This window comes from Taudactylus pleione, unplaced genomic scaffold (assembly GCF_031769625.1).
Source record: "Taudactylus pleione unplaced genomic scaffold, aTauple2 ptg001060l, whole genome shotgun sequence".
Lineage (NCBI taxonomy): Eukaryota > Metazoa > Chordata > Amphibia > Anura > Myobatrachidae > Taudactylus > Taudactylus pleione.
The window spans coordinates 3,705,363-3,723,755 of NW_028285461.1; the positions used below are offsets into that span (position 1 = coordinate 3,705,363).

Consider the following 18,393-nt stretch of genomic DNA (forward strand, 5'->3'; position numbering starts at 1 on the left):
CTCACGATGGTGCCACTACAGGTATTGAGGGCGCCCACATACCGCCCCCCCCACACACACACACACACACACACGGGTGAGGGGGTCCGCATACGGTACACACAGGGAAGGGCTCCCACAACCCCTCCCCCCTGTACCGGGCTGTATAGGTGCTATGGCCCCGTCTCTCACCTCCACCGATTTACTCCTCCGGATGAGGAGGCCGCGAACCAGGGGTCCAGGATGTAGACGCAGCGCACACAGCGCGCCCCCCGCACGGCAGCCTGCAGAGCCGGGTTATCGTGCAGCCGCAGCCCTTTTCGGAACCAGTGTACCGAGCTCACCGCGGGGGCCGCCATCCGGGCAGTGTATGTACCGGGCAATGTATGTACCGTGCGGTGCGCCAGGTACCGGAGTCCGTGCTGTGTATGTACCGGGCAGTGTACCAGGTACCGGGGTCGGTGCTATGTATGTACCGGGCGGTGCACCAGGTACCGGAGTCCGTACTGTGTATGTACCGGGCAGTGTACCAGGTACCGGGGTCCGTGCTGTGTATGTACCGGGCGGTGTACCAGGTACCGGGGTCGGTGCTGTGTATGTACCGGGCGGTGCACCAGGTACCGGGGTCGGTGCTGTGCATGTACCGGGCGGCGGATCCTCCAGTCCCAGAGTTAGTGTCACTGTCAGCAGCATAAACACGAGACTGAGCGACCTAGGGTGACGCCCACCGCCAGTCCAGCTTTGTGATTGGCTACTGCCTGATAAAAGGGGCGGGGCGAGGAGCTGTCACATGCCGGCCATGTGTATGAGTGTACTCCTGTATATTACGCAAAATAACAGCGTAGCTGCTGCTGCTGGCTCGGGGATAAGGGGATATACACAGCGTGCTGGCCGCTGGGACATCGGGAGATTTCCCGCTGGGCCGGACCCCTATCTCACTAAATTAAAGGAGAGGGTGGTGCCTGGGTGTTAGTAGTATAGGAAGGGGATGCCTGGGTGTTATTAGGGTAGGTGGGGGTGTAGGTGGGGTGTGTCTGGGTGTTAGTAGTGTAGGAGCGGGGTGCCTGGGTGTTAGGTGGGGGTGTCTGGGTGTTAGTAGTGTAGGAGGGTGGTGCCTGGGTGTGGTGGTGTCTGGGTGTTAGTAGTGTAGGAGCGGAGTGCCTGGGTGTTAGGTGGGGGTGTCTGGGTGTTAGTAGTGTAGGAAGGGGGTGCCTGGGTGTGGGGTGTCTGGGTGTTAGTAGTGTAGGAGCGGGGTGCCTGGGTGTTAGGTGGGGGTGTCTGGGTGTTAGTAGTGTAGGAAGGGGGTGCCTGGGTGTTAGTAGTGTAGGAGGGGGTGCCTGGGTGTTAGGTGGGGGTGTCTGGGTGTTAGTAGTGTAGGAGCGGGGTGCCTGGGTGTTAGTAGTGTAGGAGGGGGGTGCCTGGGTGTTAGTAGTGTAGGAGGGGGGTGCCTGGGTGTTAGTAGTGTAGAAAGGGGGTGCCTGGGTGTTAGTAGTGTAGAAGGGGGGTGCCATGGTGTTATGTTAGTAGTATAGGAAGGGGGTGCCTGGGTGTTATTAGGGTAGGTGGGGGGTGTCTGGGTGTTAGTAGTGTAGGTGGGGGGTGTTAGTAGTGTAAGATCTGGGTGTTAGGTGGGGGTGTCTGGGTGTTAGTAGTGTAGGAGCGGGGTGCCTGGGTGTTAGTAGTGTAGGAGGGGGGTGCCTGGGTGTTATTAGGGTAGGTGGGGGGTGTCTGGGTGTTAGTAGTGTAGGTGGGGGGTGTCTGGGTGTTAGTAGTGTAGGATCTGGGTGTTAGGTGGGGGTGTCTGGGTGTTAGTAGTGTAGGAGCGGGGTGCCTGGGTGTTAGGTGGGGGTGTCTGGGTGTTAGTAGTGTAGGAGGGTGGTGCCTGGGTGTTAGTAGTGTAGGAGCGGGGTGCCTGGGTGTTAGTAGTGTAGGAGGGGGTGCCTGGGTGTTATTAGGGTAGGTGGGGGGTGTCTGGGTGTTAGTAGTGTAGGAGCGGGGTGCCTGGGTGTTAGGTGGGGGTGCCTGGGTGTTAGTAGTGTAGGAGCGGGGTGCCTGGGTGTTAGGTGGGGGTGTCTGGGTGTTAGTAGTATAGGAGGGTGGTGCCTGGGTGTTAGTAGTGTAGAAGGGGGGTGCCTGGGTGTTAGTAGTGTAGAAGGGGGGTGCCTGGGTGTTATGTTAGTAGTATAGGAAGGGGGTGCCTGGGTGTTATTAGGGTAGGTGGGGGGTGTCTGGGTGTTAGTAGTGTAGGTGGGGGGTGTCTGGGTGTTAGTAGTGTAGGATCGGGGTGCCTGGGTGTTAGGTGGGGGTGTCTGGGTGTTAGTAGTGTAGGAGGGTGGTGCCTGGGTGTTAGTAGTGTAGGAAGGGGGTGCCTGGGTGTTAGGAGGGTAGGTGGGGGTGCCTGGGTGTTAGGTGGGGGTGTCTGGGTGTTAGTAGTGTAGGAAGGGGGTGCCTGGGTGTGGGGTGTCTGGGTGTTAGTAGTGTAGGAGCGGGGTGCCTGGGTGTTAGGTGGGGGTGTCTGGGTGTTAGTAGTGTAGGAGGGGGGTGCCTGGGTGTTAGTAGTGTAGGAGGGGGGTGCCTGGGTGTTAGTAGTGTAGAAAGGGGGTGCCTGGGTGTTAGTAGTGTAGAAGGGGGGTGCCATGGTGTTATGTTAGTAGTATAGGAAGGGGGTGCCTGGGTGTTATTAGGGTAGGTGGGGGGTGTCTGGGTGTTAGTAGTGTAGGTGGGGGGTGTTAGTAGTGTAAGATCTGGGTGTTAGGTGGGGGTGTCTGGGTGTTAGTAGTGTAGGAGCGGGGTGCCTGGGTGTTAGTAGTGTAGGAGGGGGGTGCCTGGGTGTTAGTAGGGTAGGTGGGGGGTGTCTGGGTGTTAGTAGTGTAGGATCGGGGTGTCTGGGTGTTAGGTGGGGGTGTCTGGGTGTTAGTAGTGTAGGAGCGGGGTGCCTGGGTGTTAGGTGGGGGTGTCTGGGTGTTAGTATTGTAGGAGGGTGGTGCCTGGGTGTTAGTAGTGTAGGAGCGGGGTGCCTGGGTGTTAGTAGTGTAGGAGGGGGTGCCTGGGTGTTATTAGGGTAGGTGGGGGGTGTCTGGGTGTTAGTAGTGTAGGATCGGGGTGCCTGGGTGTTAGGTGGGGGTGTCTGGGTGTTAGTAGTGTAGGAGCGGGGTGCCTGGGTGTTAGGTGGGGGTGCCTGGGTGTTAGTAGTGTAGGAGCGGGGTGCCTGGGTGTTAGGTGGGGGTGTCTGGGTGTTAGTAGTATAGGAGGGTGGTGCCTGGGTGTTAGTAGTGTAGAAGGGGGGTGCCTGGGTGTTAGTAGTGTAGAAGGGGGGTGCCTGGGTGTTATGTTAGTAGTATAGGAAGGGGGTGCCTGGGTGTTAGTAGTGTAGGAGGGGGGTGCCTGGGTGTTATTAGGGTAGATGGGGGGTGTCTGGGTGTTAGTAGTGTAGGTGGGGGGTGTCTGGGTGTTAGTAGTGTAGGATCTGGGTGTTAGGTGGGGGTGTCTGGGTGTTAGTAGTGTAGGAGCGGGGTGCCTGGGTGTTAGGTGGGGGTGTCTGGGTGTTAGTAGTGTAGGAGGGTGGTGCCTGGGTGTTAGTAGTGTAGGAGCGGGGTGCCTGGGTGTTAGTAGTGTAGGAGGGGGTGCCTGGGTGTTATTAGGGTAGGTGGGGGGTGTCTGGGTGTTAGTAGTGTAGGAGCGGGGTGCCTGGGTGTTAGGTGGGGGTGCCTGGGTGTTAGTAGTGTAGGAGCGGGGTGCCTGGGTGTTAGGTGGGGGTGTCTGGGTGTTAGTAGTATAGGAGGGTGGTGCCTGGGTGTTAGTAGTGTAGAAGGGGGGTGCCTGGGTGTTAGTAGTGTAGAAGGGGGGTGCCTGGGTGTTATGTTAGTAGTATAGGAAGGGGGTGCCTGGGTGTTATTAGGGTAGGTGGGGGGTGTCTGGGTGTTAGTAGTGTAGGTGGGGGGTGTCTGGGTGTTAGTAGTGTAGGATCGGGGTGCCTGGGTGTTAGGTGGGGGTGTCTGGGTGTTAGTAGTGTAGGAGGGTGGTGCCTGGGTGTTAGTAGTGTAGGAAGGGGGTGCCTGGGTGTTAGGAGGGTAGGTGGGGGTGCCTGGGTGTTAGGTGGGGGTGTCTGGGTGTTAGTAGTGTAGGAAGGGGGTGCCTGGGTGTGGGGTGTCTGGGTGTTAGTAGTGTAGGAGCGGGGTGCCTGGGTGTTAGGTGGGGGTGTCTGGGTGTTAGTAGTGTAGGAGGGGGGTGCCTGGGTGTTAGTAGTGTAGGAGGGGGGTGCCTGGGTGTTAGTAGTGTAGAAAGGGGGTGCCTGGGTGTTAGTAGTGTAGAAGTGGGGTGCCATGGTGTTATGTTAGTAGTATAGGAAGGGGGTGCCTGGGTGTTATTAGGGTAGGTGGGGGGTGACTGGGTGTTAGTAGTGTAGGTGGGGGGTGTTAGTAGTGTAAGATCTGGGTGTTAGGTGGGGGTGTCTGGGTGTTAGTAGTGTAGGAGCGGGGTGCCTGGGTGTTAGTAGTGTAGGAGGGGGGTGCCTGGGTGTTAGTAGGGTAGGTGGGGGGTGTCTGGGTGTTAGTAGTGTAGGATCGGGGTGCCTGGGTGTTAGGTGGGGGTGTCTGGGTGTTAGTAGTGTAGGAGCGGGGTGCCTGGGTGTTAGGTGGGGGTGTCTGGGTGTTAGTATTGTAGGAGGGTGGTGCCTGGGTGTTAGTAGTGTAGGAGCGGGGTGCCTGGGTGTTAGTAGTGTAGGAGGGGGTGCCTGGGTGTTATTAGGGTAGGTGGGGGGTGTCTGGGTGTTAGTAGTGTAGGATCGGGGTGCCTGGGTGTTAGGTGGGGGTGTCTGGGTGTTAGTAGTGTAGGAGCGGGGTGCCTGGGTGTTAGGTGGGGGTGCCTGGGTGTTAGTAGTGTAGGAGCGGGGTGCCTGGGTGTTAGGTGGGGGTGTCTGGGTGTTAGTAGTATAGGAGGGTGGTGCCTGGGTGTTAGTAGTGTAGAAGGGGGGTGCCTGGGTGTTATGTTAGTAGTATAGGAAGGGGGTGCCTGGGTGTTATTAGGGTAGGTGGGGGGTGTCTGGGTGTTAGTAGTGTAGGTGGGGGGTGTCTGGGTGTTAGTAGTGTAGGATCGGGGTGCCTGGGTGTTAGGTGGGGGTGTCTGGGTGTTAGTAGTGTAGGAGGGTGCTGCCTGGGTGTTAGTAGTGTAGGAAGGGGGTGCTTGGGTGTTAGGAGGGTAGGTGGGGGTGCCTGGGTGTTAGGTGGGGGTGTCTGGGTGTTAGTAGTGTAGGAAGGGGATGCCTGGGTGTTAGTAGTGTAGGAGGGGGTGCCTGGGTGTTAGGAGGGGGTGTCTGGGTGTTAGTAGTGTAGGAGCGGGGTGCCTGGGTGTTAGTAGTGTAGGAGGGGGGTGCCTGGGTGTTAGTAGTGTAGAAAGGGGGTGCCTGGGTGTTAGTAGTGTAGAAGGGGGGTGCCATGGTGTTATGTTAGTAGTATAGGAAGGGGGTGCCTGGGTGTTATTAGGGTAGGTGGGGGGTGTCTGGGTGTTAGTAGTGTAGGTGGGGGTGTTAGTAGTGTAAGATCTGGGTGTTAGGTGGGGGTGTCTGGGTGTTAGTAGTGTAGGAGCGGGGTGCCTGGGTGTTAGTAGTGTAGGAGGGGGGTGCCTGGGTGTTATTAGGGTAGGTGGGGGGTGTCTGGGTGTTAGTAGTGTAGGTGGGGGGTGTCTGAGTGTTAGTAGTGTAGGATCGGGGTGCCTGGGTGTTAGGTGGGGGTGTCTGGGTGTTAGTAGTGTAGGAGCGGGGTGCCTGGGTGTTAGGTGGGGGTGTCTGGGTGTTAGCAGTGTAGGAGGGTGGTGTCTGGGTGTTAGTAGTGTAGGAGCGGGGTGCCTGGGTGTTAGTAGTGTAGGAGGGAGTGCCTGGGTGTTATTAGTGTAGGTGGGGGGTGTCTGGGTGTTAGTAGTGTAGGATCGGGGTGCCTGGGTGTTAGGTGGGGGTGCCTGGGTGTTAGTAGTGTAGGAGCGGGGTGCCTGGGTGTTAGGTGGGGGTGTCTGGGTGTTAGTAGTATAGGAGGGTGGTGCCTGGGTGTTAGTAGTGTAGAAGGGGGGTGCCTGGGTGTTAGTAGTGTAGAAGGGGGGTGCCTGGGTGTTATGTTAGTAGTATAGGAAGGGGGTGCCTGGGTGTTATTAGGGTAGGTGGGGGGTGTCTGGGTGTTAGTAGTGTAGGTGGGGGGTGTCTGGGTGTTAGTAGTGTAGGATCGGGGTGCCTGGGTGTTAGGTGGGGGTGTCTGGGTGTTAGTAGTGTAGGAGGGTGGTGCCTGGGTGTTAGTAGTGTAGGAAGGGGGTGCCTGGGTGTTAGGAGGGTAGGTGGGGGTGCCTGGGTGTTAGGTGGGGGTGTCTGGGTGTTAGTAGTGTAGGAAGGGGGTGCCTGGGTGTGGGGTGTCTGGGTGTTAGTAGTGTAGGAGCGGGGTGCCTGGGTGTTAGGTGGGGGTGTCTGGGTGTTAGTAGTGTAGGAGGGGGTGCCTGGGTGTTAGTAGTGTAGGAAAGGGGTGCCTGGGTGTTAGTAGTGTAGGAGGGGGTGCCTGGGTGTTAGGTGGGGGTGTCTGGGTGTTAGTAGTGTAGGAGCGGGGTGCCTGGGTGTTAGGTGGGGGTGTCTGGGTGTTAGTAGTGTAGGAGGGGGGTGCCTGGGTGTTAGTAGTGTAGATAGGGGGTGCCTGGGTGTTAGTAGTGTAGAAGGGGGGTGCCATGGTGTTATGTTAGTAGTATAGGAAGGGGGTGCCTGGGTGTTATTAGGGTAGGTGGGGGGTGTCTGGGTGTTAGTAGTGTAGGTGGGGGGTGTTAGTAGTGTAAGATCTGGGTGTTAGGTGGGGGTGTCTGGATGTTAGTAGTGTAGGAGCGGGGTGCCTGGGTGTTAGTAGTGTAGGAGGGGGGTGCCTGGGTGTTAGTAGGGTAGGTGGGGGGTGTCTGGGTGTTAGTAGTGTAGGATCGGGGTGCCTGGGTGTTAGGTGGGGGTGTCTGGGTGTTAGTAGTGTAGGAGCGGGGTGCCTGGGTGTTAGGTGGGGGTGTCTGGGTGTTAGTAGTGTAGGAGGGTGGTGCCTGGGTGTTAGTAGTGTAGGAGCAGGGTGCCTGGGTGTTAGTAGTGTAGGAGGGGGTGCCTGGGTGTTATTAGGGTAGGTGGGGGGTGTCTGGGTGTTAGTAGTGTAGGATCGGGGTGCCTGGGTGTTAGGTGGGGGTGTCTGGGTGTTAGTAGTGTAGGATCGGGGTGCCTGGGTGTTAGGTGGGGGTGCCTGGGTGTTAGGTGGTGGTGCCTGGGTGTTAGTAGTGTAGAAGGGGGGTGCCTGGGTGTTAGTAGTGTAGAAGGGGGGTGCCTGGGTGTTATGTTAGTAGTATAGGAAGGGGGTGCCTGGGTGTTATTAGGGTAGGTGGGGGGTGTCTGGGTGTTAGTAGGGTAGGTGGGGGTTGTCTGGGTGTTAGTAGTGTAGGATCGGGGTGCCTGGGTGTTAGGTGGGGGTGTCTGGGTGTTAGTAGTGTAGGAGGGTGGTGCCTGGGTGTTAGTAGTGTAGGAAGGAGGTGCCTGGGTGTTAGGAGGGTAGGTGGGGGTGCCTGGGTGTTAGGTGGGGGTGTCTGGGTGTTAGAAGTGTAGGAGGGGGGTGCCTGGGTGTTAGTACTGTAGAAGGGTGGTGCCTGGGTGTTAGTACTGTAGAAGGGGGGTACCTGGGTGTTAGTAGGGTAGGTGGGGGTGCCTGGGTGTTAGTATAGAAGGGGGGTGTCTGGGTGTTAGTAGTGTCGAAGGGGGTGCCTGGGTGTTAGGTGGGGGGTGTCTGGGTGTTAGTAGTGTAGGAGGGTGGTGCCTGGGTGTTAGGTGGGGGGTGCCTGGGTGTTAGTAGTGTAGGAGGGGTGTGCCTGGGTGTTAGTAGTGTAGGAGGGGGGTGCCTGGGTGTTAGTAGTGTAGGAGGGTGGTGCCTGGGTGTTAGGTGGGGGGGGTCTGGGTGTTATTAGTGTAGGAGGGGGGTGCCTGGGTGTTAGTAGTGTAGAAGGGGGGTGCCTGGGTGTTAGTGTAGGAGGGTGGTGCCTGGGTTTTAGGTGGGGGGTGTTAGTAGTTTAGGAGGGTGGTGCCTGGGTGTTAGTAGTGTAGAAGGGGGGGGTGTCTGGGTGTTAGTAGTGTAGGAGGGGGGTGCCTGGGTGTTAGTGTAGAAGGGGGGTGCCTGGGTGTTAGTAGTGTCGAAGGGGGTGCCTGGGTGTTAGGTGGTGGGTGTCTGGGTGTTAGTAGTGTAGGAGGGTGGTGCCTGGGTGTTAGTAGTGTAGGAAGGGGGTGCATGGGTGTTAGTAGTGTAGGAGGGTGGTGCCTGGGTGTTAGTAGTGTTGAAGGGGGTGCCTGGGTGTTAGTAGTGTAGGAGGGTGGTGCCTGGGTGTTAGTAGTGTAGGAAGGGGGTGCCTGGGTGTTAGTAGTGTAGGAGGGGGGTGCCTGGGTGTTAGTAGTGTAGGAAGGGGGTGCCTGGGTGTTAGTAGTTTAGGAGGCGGGTGCCTGGGTGTTAGTAGTGTAGGAAGGGGGTGCCTGGGTGTTAGTAGTATAGGAGGGGAGTGTCTGGGTGTTAGTAGTTTAGGAGGGGGGTGCCTTGGTGTTGATTGTGTTAGTAGGCTAGGTGGGGGGTGTTGGTAGTGTGGGAGAGGGGTGCCTGGGTGTTAGTGAAGGAGGGTGGTGCCTGGGTGTTAGTAGTGTAGGAAGGGGGTGCCTGGGTGTTAGTAGCGAAGGAGGGTGGTGCCTGGGTGTTAGTAGTGAAGGAGGGTGGTGTCTGGGTGTTAGTAGTGTAGGAAGGGGGTGCCTGGGTGTTAGTAGTGTAGGAGGGTGGTGCCTGGGTGTTAGTAGTTTAGGAAGGGGTTGCCTGGGTGTTAGTAGTGTAGGAAGGGGGTGCCTGGGTGTTAGTAGTGAGGGAGGGTGGTGCCTGGGTGTTAGTAGTGTAGGAAGGGGGTGCCTGGGTGTTAGTAGTGTAGGAGGGTGGTGCCTGGGTGTTAGTAGTGTAGAAGGGGGGTGCCTGGGTGTTAGTAGGTAGATGGGGGGTGCCTGGGTGTTAGGTGAGGGTGCCTGGGTGTTAGTAGTGTAGGAGGGTGGTGCCTGGGTGTTAGTAGTGTAGGAGCGGGGTGCCTGGGTGTTAGTAGTGTAGGAGGGGGTGCCTGGGTGTTATTAGGGTAGGTGGGGGGTGTCTGGGTGTTAGTAGTGTAGGAGCGGGGTGCCTGGGTGTTAGGTGGGGGTGCCTGGGTGTTAGTAGTGTAGGAGCGGGGTGCCTGGGTGTTAGGTGGGGGTGTCTGGGTGTTAGTAGTATAGGAGGGTGGTGCCTGGGTGTTAGTAGTGTAGAAGGGGGGTGCCTGGGTGTTATGTTAGTAGTATAGGAAGGGGGTGCCTGGGTGTTATTAGGGTAGGTGGGGGGTGTCTGGGTGTTAGTAGTGTAGGTGGGTGGTGTTTGGGTGTTAGTAGTGTAGGATCGGGGTGCCTTGGTGTTAGGTGGGGGTGTCTGGGTGTTAGTAGTGTAGGAGGGTGGTGCCTGGGTGTTAGTAGTGTAGGAAGGGGGTGCCTGGGTGTTAGGAGGGTAGGTGGGGGTGCCTGGGTGTTAGGTGGGGGTGTCTGGGTGTTAGTAGTGTAGGAAGGGGGTGCCTGGGTGTGGGGTGTCTGGGTGTTAGTAGTATAGGAGCGGGGTGCCTGGGTGTTAGGTGGGGGTGTCTGGGTGTTAGTAGTGTAGGAGGGGGGTGCCTGGGTGTTAGTAGTGTAGGAGGGGGGTGCCTGGGTGTTAGTAGTGTAGAAAGGGGGTGCCTGGGTGTTAGTAGTGTAGAAGGGGGGTGCCATGGTGTTATGTTAGTAGTATAGGAAGGGGGTGCCTGGGTGTTATTAGGGTAGGTGGGGGGTGTCTGGGTGTTAGTAGTGTAGGTGGGGGGTGTTAGTAGTGTAAGATCTGGGTGTTAGGTGGGGGTGTCTGGGTGTTAGTAGTGTAGGAGCGGGGTGCCTGGGTGTTAGTAGTGTAGGAGGGGGGTGCCTGGGTGTTAGTAGGGTAGGTGGGGGGTGTCTGGGTGTTAGTAGTGTAGGATCGGGGTGCCTGGGTGTTAGGTGGGGGTGTCTGGGTGTTAGTAGTGTAGGAGCGGGGTGCCTGGGTGTTAGGTGGGGGTGTCTGGGTGTTAGTATTGTAGGAGGGTGGTGCCTGGGTGTTAGTAGTGTAGGAGGGGGTGCCTGGGTGTTATTAGGGTAGGTGGGGGGTGACTGGGTGTTAGTAGTGTAGGATCGGGGTGCCTGGGTGTTAGGTGGGGGTGTCTGGGTGTTAGTAGTGTAGGAGCGGGGTGCCTGGGTGTTAGGTGGGGGTGCCTGGGTGTTAGTAGTGTAGGAGCGGGGTGCCTTGGTGTTAGGTGGGGGTGTCTGGGTGTTAGTAGTATAGGAGGGTGGTGCCTGGGTGTTAGTAGTGTAGAAGGGGGGTGCCTGGGTGTTAGTAGTGTAGAAGGGGGGTGCCTGGGTGTTATGTTAGTAGTATAGGAAGGGGGTGCCTGGGTGTTATTAGGGTAGGTGGGGGGTGTCTGGGTGTTAGTAGTGTAGGTGGGGGGTGTCTGGGTGTTAGTAGTGTAGGATCGGGGTGCCTGGGTGTTAGGTGGGGGTGTCTGGGTGTTAGTAGTGTAGGAGGGTGCTGCCTGGGTGTTAGTAGTGTAGGAAGGGGGTGCTTGGGTGTTAGGAGGGTAGGTGGGGGTGCCTGGGTGTTAGGTGGGGGTGTCTGGGTGTTAGTAGTGTAGGAAGGGGGTGCCTGGGTGTTAGTAGTGTAGGAGGGGGTGCCTGGGTGTTAGGTGGGGGTGTCTGGGTGTTAGTAGTGTAGGAGCGGGGTGCCTGGGTGTTAGTAGTGTAGGAGGGGGGTGCCTGGGTGTTAGTAGTGTAGAAAGGGGGTGCCTGGGTGTTAGTAGTGTAGAAGGGGGGTGCCATGGTGTTATGTTAGTAGTATAGGAAGGGGGTGCCTGGGTGTTATTAGGGTAGGTGGGGGGTGTCTGGGTGTTAGTAGTGTAGGTGGGGGTGTTAGTAGTGTAAGATCTGGGTGTTAGGTGGGGGTGTCTGGGTGTTAGTAGTGTAGGAGCGGGGTGCCTGGGTGTTAGTAGTGTAGGAGGGGGGTGCCTGGGTGTTATTAGGGTAGGTGGGGGGTGTCTGGGTGTTAGTAGTGTAGGTGGGGGGTGTCTGGGTGTTAGTAGTGTAGGATCGGGGTGCCTGGGTGTTAGGTGGGGGTGTCTGGGTGTTAGTAGTGTAGGAGCGGGGTGCCTGGGTGTTAGGTGGGGGTGTCTGGGTGTTAGCAGTGTAGGAGGGTGGTGCCTGGGTGTTAGTAGTGTAGGAGCGGGGTGCCTGGGTGTTAGTAGTGTAGGAGGGAGTGCCTGGGTGTTATTAGTGTAGGTGGGGGGTGTCTGGGTGTTAGTAGTGTAGGATCGGGGTGCCTGGGTGTTAGGTGGGGGTGCCTGGGTGTTAGTAGTGTAGGAGCGGGGTGCCTGGGTGTTAGGTGGGGGTGTCTGGGTGTTAGTAGTATAGGAGGGTGGTGCCTGGGTGCTAGTAGTGTAGAAGGGGGGTGCCTGGGTGTTAGTAGTGTAGAAGGGGGGTGCCTGGGTGTTATGTTAGTAGTATAGGAAGGGGGTGCCTGGGTGTTATTAGGGTAGGTGGGGGGTGTCTGGGTGTTAGTAGTGTAGGTGGGGGGTGTCTGGGTGTTAGTAGTGTAGGATCGGGGTGCCTGGGTGTTAGGTGGGGGTGTCTGGGTGTTAGTAGTGTAGGAGGGTGGTGCCTGGGTGTTAGTAGTGTAGGAAGGGGGTGCCTGGGTGTTAGGAGGGTAGGTGGGGGTGCCTGGGTGTTAGGTGGGGGTGTCTGGGTGTTAGTAGTGTAGGAAGGGGGTGCCTGGGTGTGGGGTGTCTGGGTGTTAGTAGTGTAGGAGCGGGGTGCCTGGGTGTTAGGTGGGGGTGTCTGGGTGTTAGTAGTGTAGGAGGGGGTGCCTGGGTGTTAGTAGTGTAGGAAGGGGGTGCCTGGGTGTTAGTAGTGTAGGAGGGGGTGCCTGGGTGTTAGGTGGGGGTGTCTGGGTGTTAGTAGTGTAGGAGCGGGGTGCCTGGGTGTTAGGTGGGGGTGTCTGGGTGTTAGTAGTGTAGGAGGGGGGTGCCTGGGTGTTAGTAGTGTAGAAAGGGGGTGCCTGGGTGTTAGTAGTGTAGAAGGGGGGTGCCATGGTGTTATGTTAGTAGTATAGGAAGGGGGTGCCTGGGTGTTATTAGGGTAGGTGGGGGGTGTCTGGGTGTTAGTAGTGTAGGTGGGGGGTGTTAGTAGTGTAAGATCTGGGTGTTAGGTGGGGGTGTCTGGATGTTAGTAGTGTAGGAGCGGGGTGCCTGGGTGTTAGTAGTGTAGGAGGGGGGTGCCTGGGTGTTAGTAGGGTAGGTGGGGGGTGTCTGGGTGTTAGTAGTGTAGGTGGGGGGGTGTCTGGGTGTTAGTAGTGTAGGATCGGGGTGCCTGGGTGTTAGGTGGGGGTGTCTGGGTGTTAGTAGTGTAGGAGCGGGGTGCCTGGGTGTTAGGTGGGGGTGTCTGGGTGTTAGTAGTGTAGGAGGGTGGTGCCTGGGTGTTAGTAGTGTAGGAGCAGGGTGCCTGGGTGTTAGTAGTGTAGGAGGGGGTGCCTGGGTGTTATTAGGGTAGGTGGGGGGTGTCTGGGTGTTAGTAGTGTAGGATCGGGGTGCCTGGGTGTTAGGTGGGGGTGTCTGGGTGTTAGTAGTGTAGGATCGGGGTGCCTGGGTGTTAGGTGGGGGTGCCTGGGTGTTAGTAGTGTAGAAGGGGGGTGCCTGGGTGTTAGTAGTGTAGAAGGGGGGTGCCTGGGTGTTATGTTAGTAGTATAGGAAGGGGGTGCCTGGGTGTTATTAGGGTAGGTGGGGGGTGTCTGGGTGTTAGTAGTGTAGGTGGGGGTTGTCTGGGTGTTAGTAGTGTAGGGTCGGGGTGCCTGGGTGTTAGGTGGGGGTGTCTGGGTGTTAGTAGTGTAGGAGGGTGGTGCCTGGGTGTTAGTAGTGTAGGAAGGAGGTGCCTGGGTGTTAGGAGGGTAGGTGGGGGTGCCTGGGTGTTAGGTGGGGGTGTCTGGGTGTTAGAAGTGTAGGAGGGGGGTGCCTGGGTGTTAGTACTGTAGAAGGGTGGTGCCTGGGTGTTAGTACTGTAGAAGGGGGGTACCTGGGTGTTAGTAGGGTAGGTGGGGGTGCCTGGGTGTTAGTATAGAAGGGGGGTGTCTGGGTGTTAGTAGTGTCGAAGGGGGTGCCTGGGTGTTAGGTGGGGGGTGTCTGGGTGTTAGTAGTGTAGGAGGGTGGTGCCTGGGTGTTAGGTGGGGGGTGCCTGGGTGTTAGTAGTGTAGGAGGGGGGTGCCTGGGTGTTAGTAGTGTAGGAGGGGGGTGCCTGGGTGTTAGTAGTGTAGGAGGGTGGTGCCTGGGTGTTAGGTGGGGGGGGTCTGGGTGTTATTAGTGTAGGAGGGGGGTGCCTGGGTGTTAGTAGTGTAGAAGGGGGGTGCCTGGGTGTTAGTGTAGGAGGGTGGTGCCTGGGTTTTAGGTGGGGGGTGTTAGTAGTTTAGGAGGGTGGTGCCTGGGTGTTAGTAGTGTAGAAGGGGGGGGTGTCTGGGTGTTAGTAGTGTAGGAGGGGGGTGCCTGGGTGTTAGTGTAGAAGGGGGGTGCCTGGGTGTTAGTAGTGTCGAAGGGGGTGCCTGGGTGTTAGGTGGTGGGTGTCTGGGTGTTAGTAGTGTAGGAGGGTGGTGCCTGGGTGTTAGTAGTGTAGGAAGGGGGTGCATGGGTGTTAGTGTAGGAGGGTGGTGCCTGGGTGTTAGTAGTGTTGAAGGGGGTGCCTGGGTGTTAGTAGTGTAGGAGGGTGGTGCCTGGGTGTTAGTAGTGTAGGAAGGGGGTGCCTGGGTGTTAGTAGTGTAGGAGGGGGGTGCCTGGGTGTTAGTAGTGTAGGAAGGGGGTGCCTGGGTGTTAGTAGTTTAGGAGGCGGGTGCCTGGGTGTTAGTAGTGTAGGAAGGGGGTGCCTGGGTGTTAGTAGTATAGGAGGGGAGTGTCTGGGTGTTAGTAGTTTAGGAGGGGGGTGCCTTGGTGTTGATTGTGTTAGTAGGCTAGGTGGGGGGTGTTGGTAGTGTGGGAGAGGGGTGCCTGGGTGTTAGTGAAGGAGGGTGGTGCCTGGGTGTTAGTAGTGTAGGAAGGGGGTGCCTGGGTGTTAGTAGCGAAGGAGGGTGGTGCCTGGGTGTTAGTAGTGAAGGAGGGTGGTGTCTGGGTGTTAGTAGTGTAGGAAGGGGGTGCCTGGGTGTTAGTAGTGTAGGAGGGTGGTGCCTGGGTGTTAGTAGTTTAGGAAGGGGTTGCCTGGGTGTTAGTAGTGTAGGAAGGGGGTGCCTGGGTGTTAGTAGTGAGGGAGGGTGGTGCCTGGGTGTTAGTAGTGTAGGAAGGGGGTGCCTGGGTGTTAGTAGTGTAGGAGGGTGGTGCCTGGGTGTTAGTAGTGTAGAAGGGGGGTGCCTGGGTGTTAGTAGGTAGATGGGGGGTGCCTGGGTGTTAGGTGAGGGTGCCTGGGTGTTAGTAGTGTAGGAGGGTGGTGCCTGGGTGTTAGTAGTGTAGGAAGGGGGTGCCTGGGTGTTAGTAGTATAGGAGGGGAGTGTCTGGGTGTTAGTAGTTTAGGAGGGGGGTACCTTGGTGTTGATTGTGTATAAGAGGGTTCCTGGGTGTTAGTAGGCTAGGTGGGGGGTGTCTGAGTGTTGGTAGTGTGGGAGGAGGGTACCTGGGTGTTGATAGTGTATGAGGGGGGTGCCTGGGTTTTAATAGTCTATGAGGGGGAGTCTGGGTGTTGGTAGTGTAGGAGGGGGTGTCTGGGTGTTGGTTGTGCAGGAGGGGGGTGTCTGGGTGTTGGTTGTGTAGGAGGGGGGTGTCTGGGCATTGGTAGTGTGGGAAGGGGGTGCCTGACATGGATGTTGATAGTGTATGAGGGCGGTGCCTGGGTGTTGATAGTGTGTGAGGGGTGTCTGGGCGTTGTTTGTGTAGGAGGGGGTGTCTGGGCGTTGGTAGTGTAGGAGGGGGTGTTTGGGTGCAGGTAGTGTAGGAGGTCATGTCTCGGTGTCGGTAGTGTAGGAGGAGGGTGTCTGGGTGCTGGTAGTGTAGGAGGGGGTGTTGTTTGGTGTAAGAGGGGGTTGTCTGGGTGTTGGTAGTGTAGGAGGTGGATGTCTGGGTGCTGGTAGTGTAGGATTGGGTGTTGGTAGTGTAGGGGGATGTCTGGGTTCTGGTAGTGTAGGAGGGGATGTCTGGGTGCTGGTAGTGTAGGAGGAGGGTGTCTGGGTGTTGGTCGTGTATGAGGGGTTTTCTGGGTGTAGGTAATGTAGGAGGGGGGTGTCTGAATGCTTTGGAGGTTTTGATAGTAAATCTGGGTGCTGCAGGGCTAGAGTGTCGGTAGTGAATAAAGGGGGTTTCCAAGTGCAGCAGAGATATTAGTGTATGACGGTGGGTGCTGCAGGAGTGTTGGTAGTGAATGAGGAGGGCTGTGCATTGGAGGTGAATGTGGGAGGGTGATTGGGTGTTGCTGGGGTGTCATTGGTGAATGAGGGAGGAGGGGAGGCATTGGTGAATGAGGGGAGTGTCTGGGTGCTGATGGGGTGTTAGTAATGAACAAATTAATGAATGCGTGTGCGTACAGGTTGGGGGGCACAAGCCGCTATTTGCCTCTGGATGCCTCTTATGAAATTACGCCTCTGACACTAGTCATCTCCTATTCAATCAGGAACAGAATGTCACCTCAAGCCAGTGCATTGGTTGCCTCTCTTCTCTGACATAATTGCTGCAACTGACTGTAAAGGGGCACATCCACTGGACGATCTACTCCCTGTCCAATCTCTAAACGATTTTCCCTTGATTTTTTCCCTTGAAATTTTAATCTTTCAGTGTGAACGATTTGCAAACGATCTTTAATAGATCAAGTGAAATTGACCTGTATGTTCAGTCGACTGACGAGACGATCAAACGACCAGCAGGAGCGCACATCGTTGATCGTTAACGACCAAACACTGCACGATTTATAAACGATTTTTAAACGATTGAAAGATAACAATGTCGTTATCGTTCAATCGCCTGCTAAAATCGTGTAGTGGATGCCCCCCTTAACATTACAGGCCTTCTTTATACTTTGTGACAATCACAAATATACTGCATGTTACACTGTCATTTTAGTGTTGCAGCATGTTAATCATATGCACATTTTACTGCAGAATTTTAACATGTTGAAGGTGACTTCCCAGCCATTGTTTCACACTCCTATAGTTGAAACGTGTGAAGGTGCCCATACACTACAAGATCAGGGATAGATGGTACGATTACAACTTCGTAATTGTACCGTTGTTTCCCTAGGGGGTGCAGTGCCTACACTGAATGATTGATCATTCAGTGTTGGCACATCAATCATCCCCGAACATGGCCAATCTGTCTATCGGCAGATTGGCCTGCATGTTCAGTCGATGATCGATGTCGTAAACGACCAGCGGGAGCGCACATTTCTGGTCGTTTCTGACATTTGGATTCCCGATTTGTGCACAATTACTGACCGATTGCACGATTATGATGTCGTAATCGTGCAATCGCTCAGTGTAATCGCCTAGTGGATGGGCACCTTTACTTTGCAAGGTGATAAAAATTGTTCTGAATTTGGCACCTTGTCCATGTCATGTATTGTAAATTAAACACTATAAGGAAGGATATTCATGCATTTGACTGGGCAGCTACCAAACAATCAGCCACATCAACATACATTAACTGAGTTATGTGACAGCACACCAGCTCTCTGACACTGATTGAGCCACCACTGTGAGAGGAGGAGGATGATGGAGATAGTATGGTGGGAGGATGTGGTGGGGGTGCACGAGAAGAAGGATGATGGAGAAGAGGATGTGGTGGGGGTGTGAGAGAAGGAGGATGATGGAGGAGAGATATGAGGGAAGGTGGGTGATGGAGGAGAGGATGTGGTGGGGTGTGAGAGAAGGAGGATGATGGAGAAGAGATATGAGGGAAGGTGGATGATGGAAGAGAGAATGTGGTGGGGGTGTGAGGGAAGGAGAGATATGAGGGAAGGTGGATGATGGAGGAGAAGATGTGGTGGAGGTGTGAGGGAAGGTGGATGATGAAGGAGAGGATGTGGTAGGGGTGTGAGGGAAGGAGAGATATGAGGGAAGGTGGATGATGGAAGAGAGGATGTGGTGGGGTGTGAGAGAAGGAGGATGATGGAGGAGAGATATGAGGGAAGGTGGATGATGGAGGAGAGGATGTGGTGGGGGTGTGAGAGAAGGAGGATGATGGAGGAGAGATAAGAGGGAAGGTGGATGATGGAGGAGAGATATGAAGGAAGGTGGATGATGGAGGAGAGGATATGGTCGGGGTGTGCGGGAAGGAGGATTATGAAGGAGAGGATGTGGCTGGGGTACGAGGGAAGGTGGATGATGCAGGAGAGGATGTGGCCGGAGTGTGAGGGAAGGAGGAGAGGATGTGGCTGGGGTGTGAAGGAAGGAGGAGAGGATGTGGCCGGGGTGTGAAGGAAGAGGAGGATTAGTAACTGATCAGCCATTAGGTAGATCAGACTCCAGCCTCGTGCTTAAGTGAGCACCAACTCTCCTATTGGGGTATAGCCTGAGCAATCTTGGACAACTTTGACATGTACCCAGCTTCTCAAAGTACTTTCATCTTTGTTACACTGTGGAATTGGCACATCAGCGTAGAGGAGCTGTCATCTCGACTGTAAAGAAGATGCAGGGGTCTATTGACTAACCCATGGAGAGAGAGAAAGTGGATGGAGATAAAGTACCAACCAATCAGCTCCTAGCTGTCATTTTTCAAACAAAGTGATTGAAGCTGATTGTTTGTATCTCCATTCACTTTATCTCTCTCCACGGCTTAGTACATAGGGCCTGATTCAGAGCCGGATGCTCTGACAAGAGTGCTCGCTCTGAATCAGGGCCCTCCTACCTAAAATTGGAGTGGCCTCCTGGCCGCTCGCATAGCTGTGAGTGACCACCCACAGCTTATGCGAGCGGCCAAAAAGATGGTCGCGATGGTCAAGATCATTGCGACCATCGGGCTTGCGACGAGACCCTGCGGTAAGGTCTCGCTGCCGCAAGCCCTGGAGTGCTTTTGGCTCTATCAGAGCCAAAAGCACTCCCACTGACATCACTAGTGATGTCAGTGGGGCCGGCCCCAGACGCCCCTGGCACGCCCACCAAAGGGGGCGTGCTGTCACTCACCATCGACAGCACGCCCCCTTTGGAGCGAGACCCATAGCGACGGCTAGGCCGTCGCTATTCAGGTCTCGCGCATGCGCACGACAGAGCTCCCACCGTCGTGCGCATGCGCACTAGGGCACCATGGACACGCTTGCGAGCGCTCAGCGATCGCGAGCGGGTCTGAATCAGGCCCATAGACCCCGCAGAGAGCATAGGATGGAGTTTT

General features: G+C 56.2%; 1 protein-coding gene across 2 annotated transcripts in view; it reads right to left on the minus strand.

Annotated features, from left to right (window-relative positions):
• The window catches only part of CRY2 (cryptochrome circadian regulator 2), a 53,321-nt gene extending 52,612 nt beyond the window's left edge, over window positions 1-709 (minus strand). For both annotated transcript variants that reach the window (XM_088461496.1, XM_088461495.1), the window contains exon 1: window positions 172-709. In XM_088461496.1, the coding sequence (XP_088317622.1) occupies window positions 172-338 (167 nt within the window). In that variant the 5' untranslated portion in view covers window positions 339-709. The remainder of the gene's footprint in view (window positions 1-171) is intronic.
• Between the last annotated feature and the right edge of the window lie 17,684 nt (window positions 710-18,393).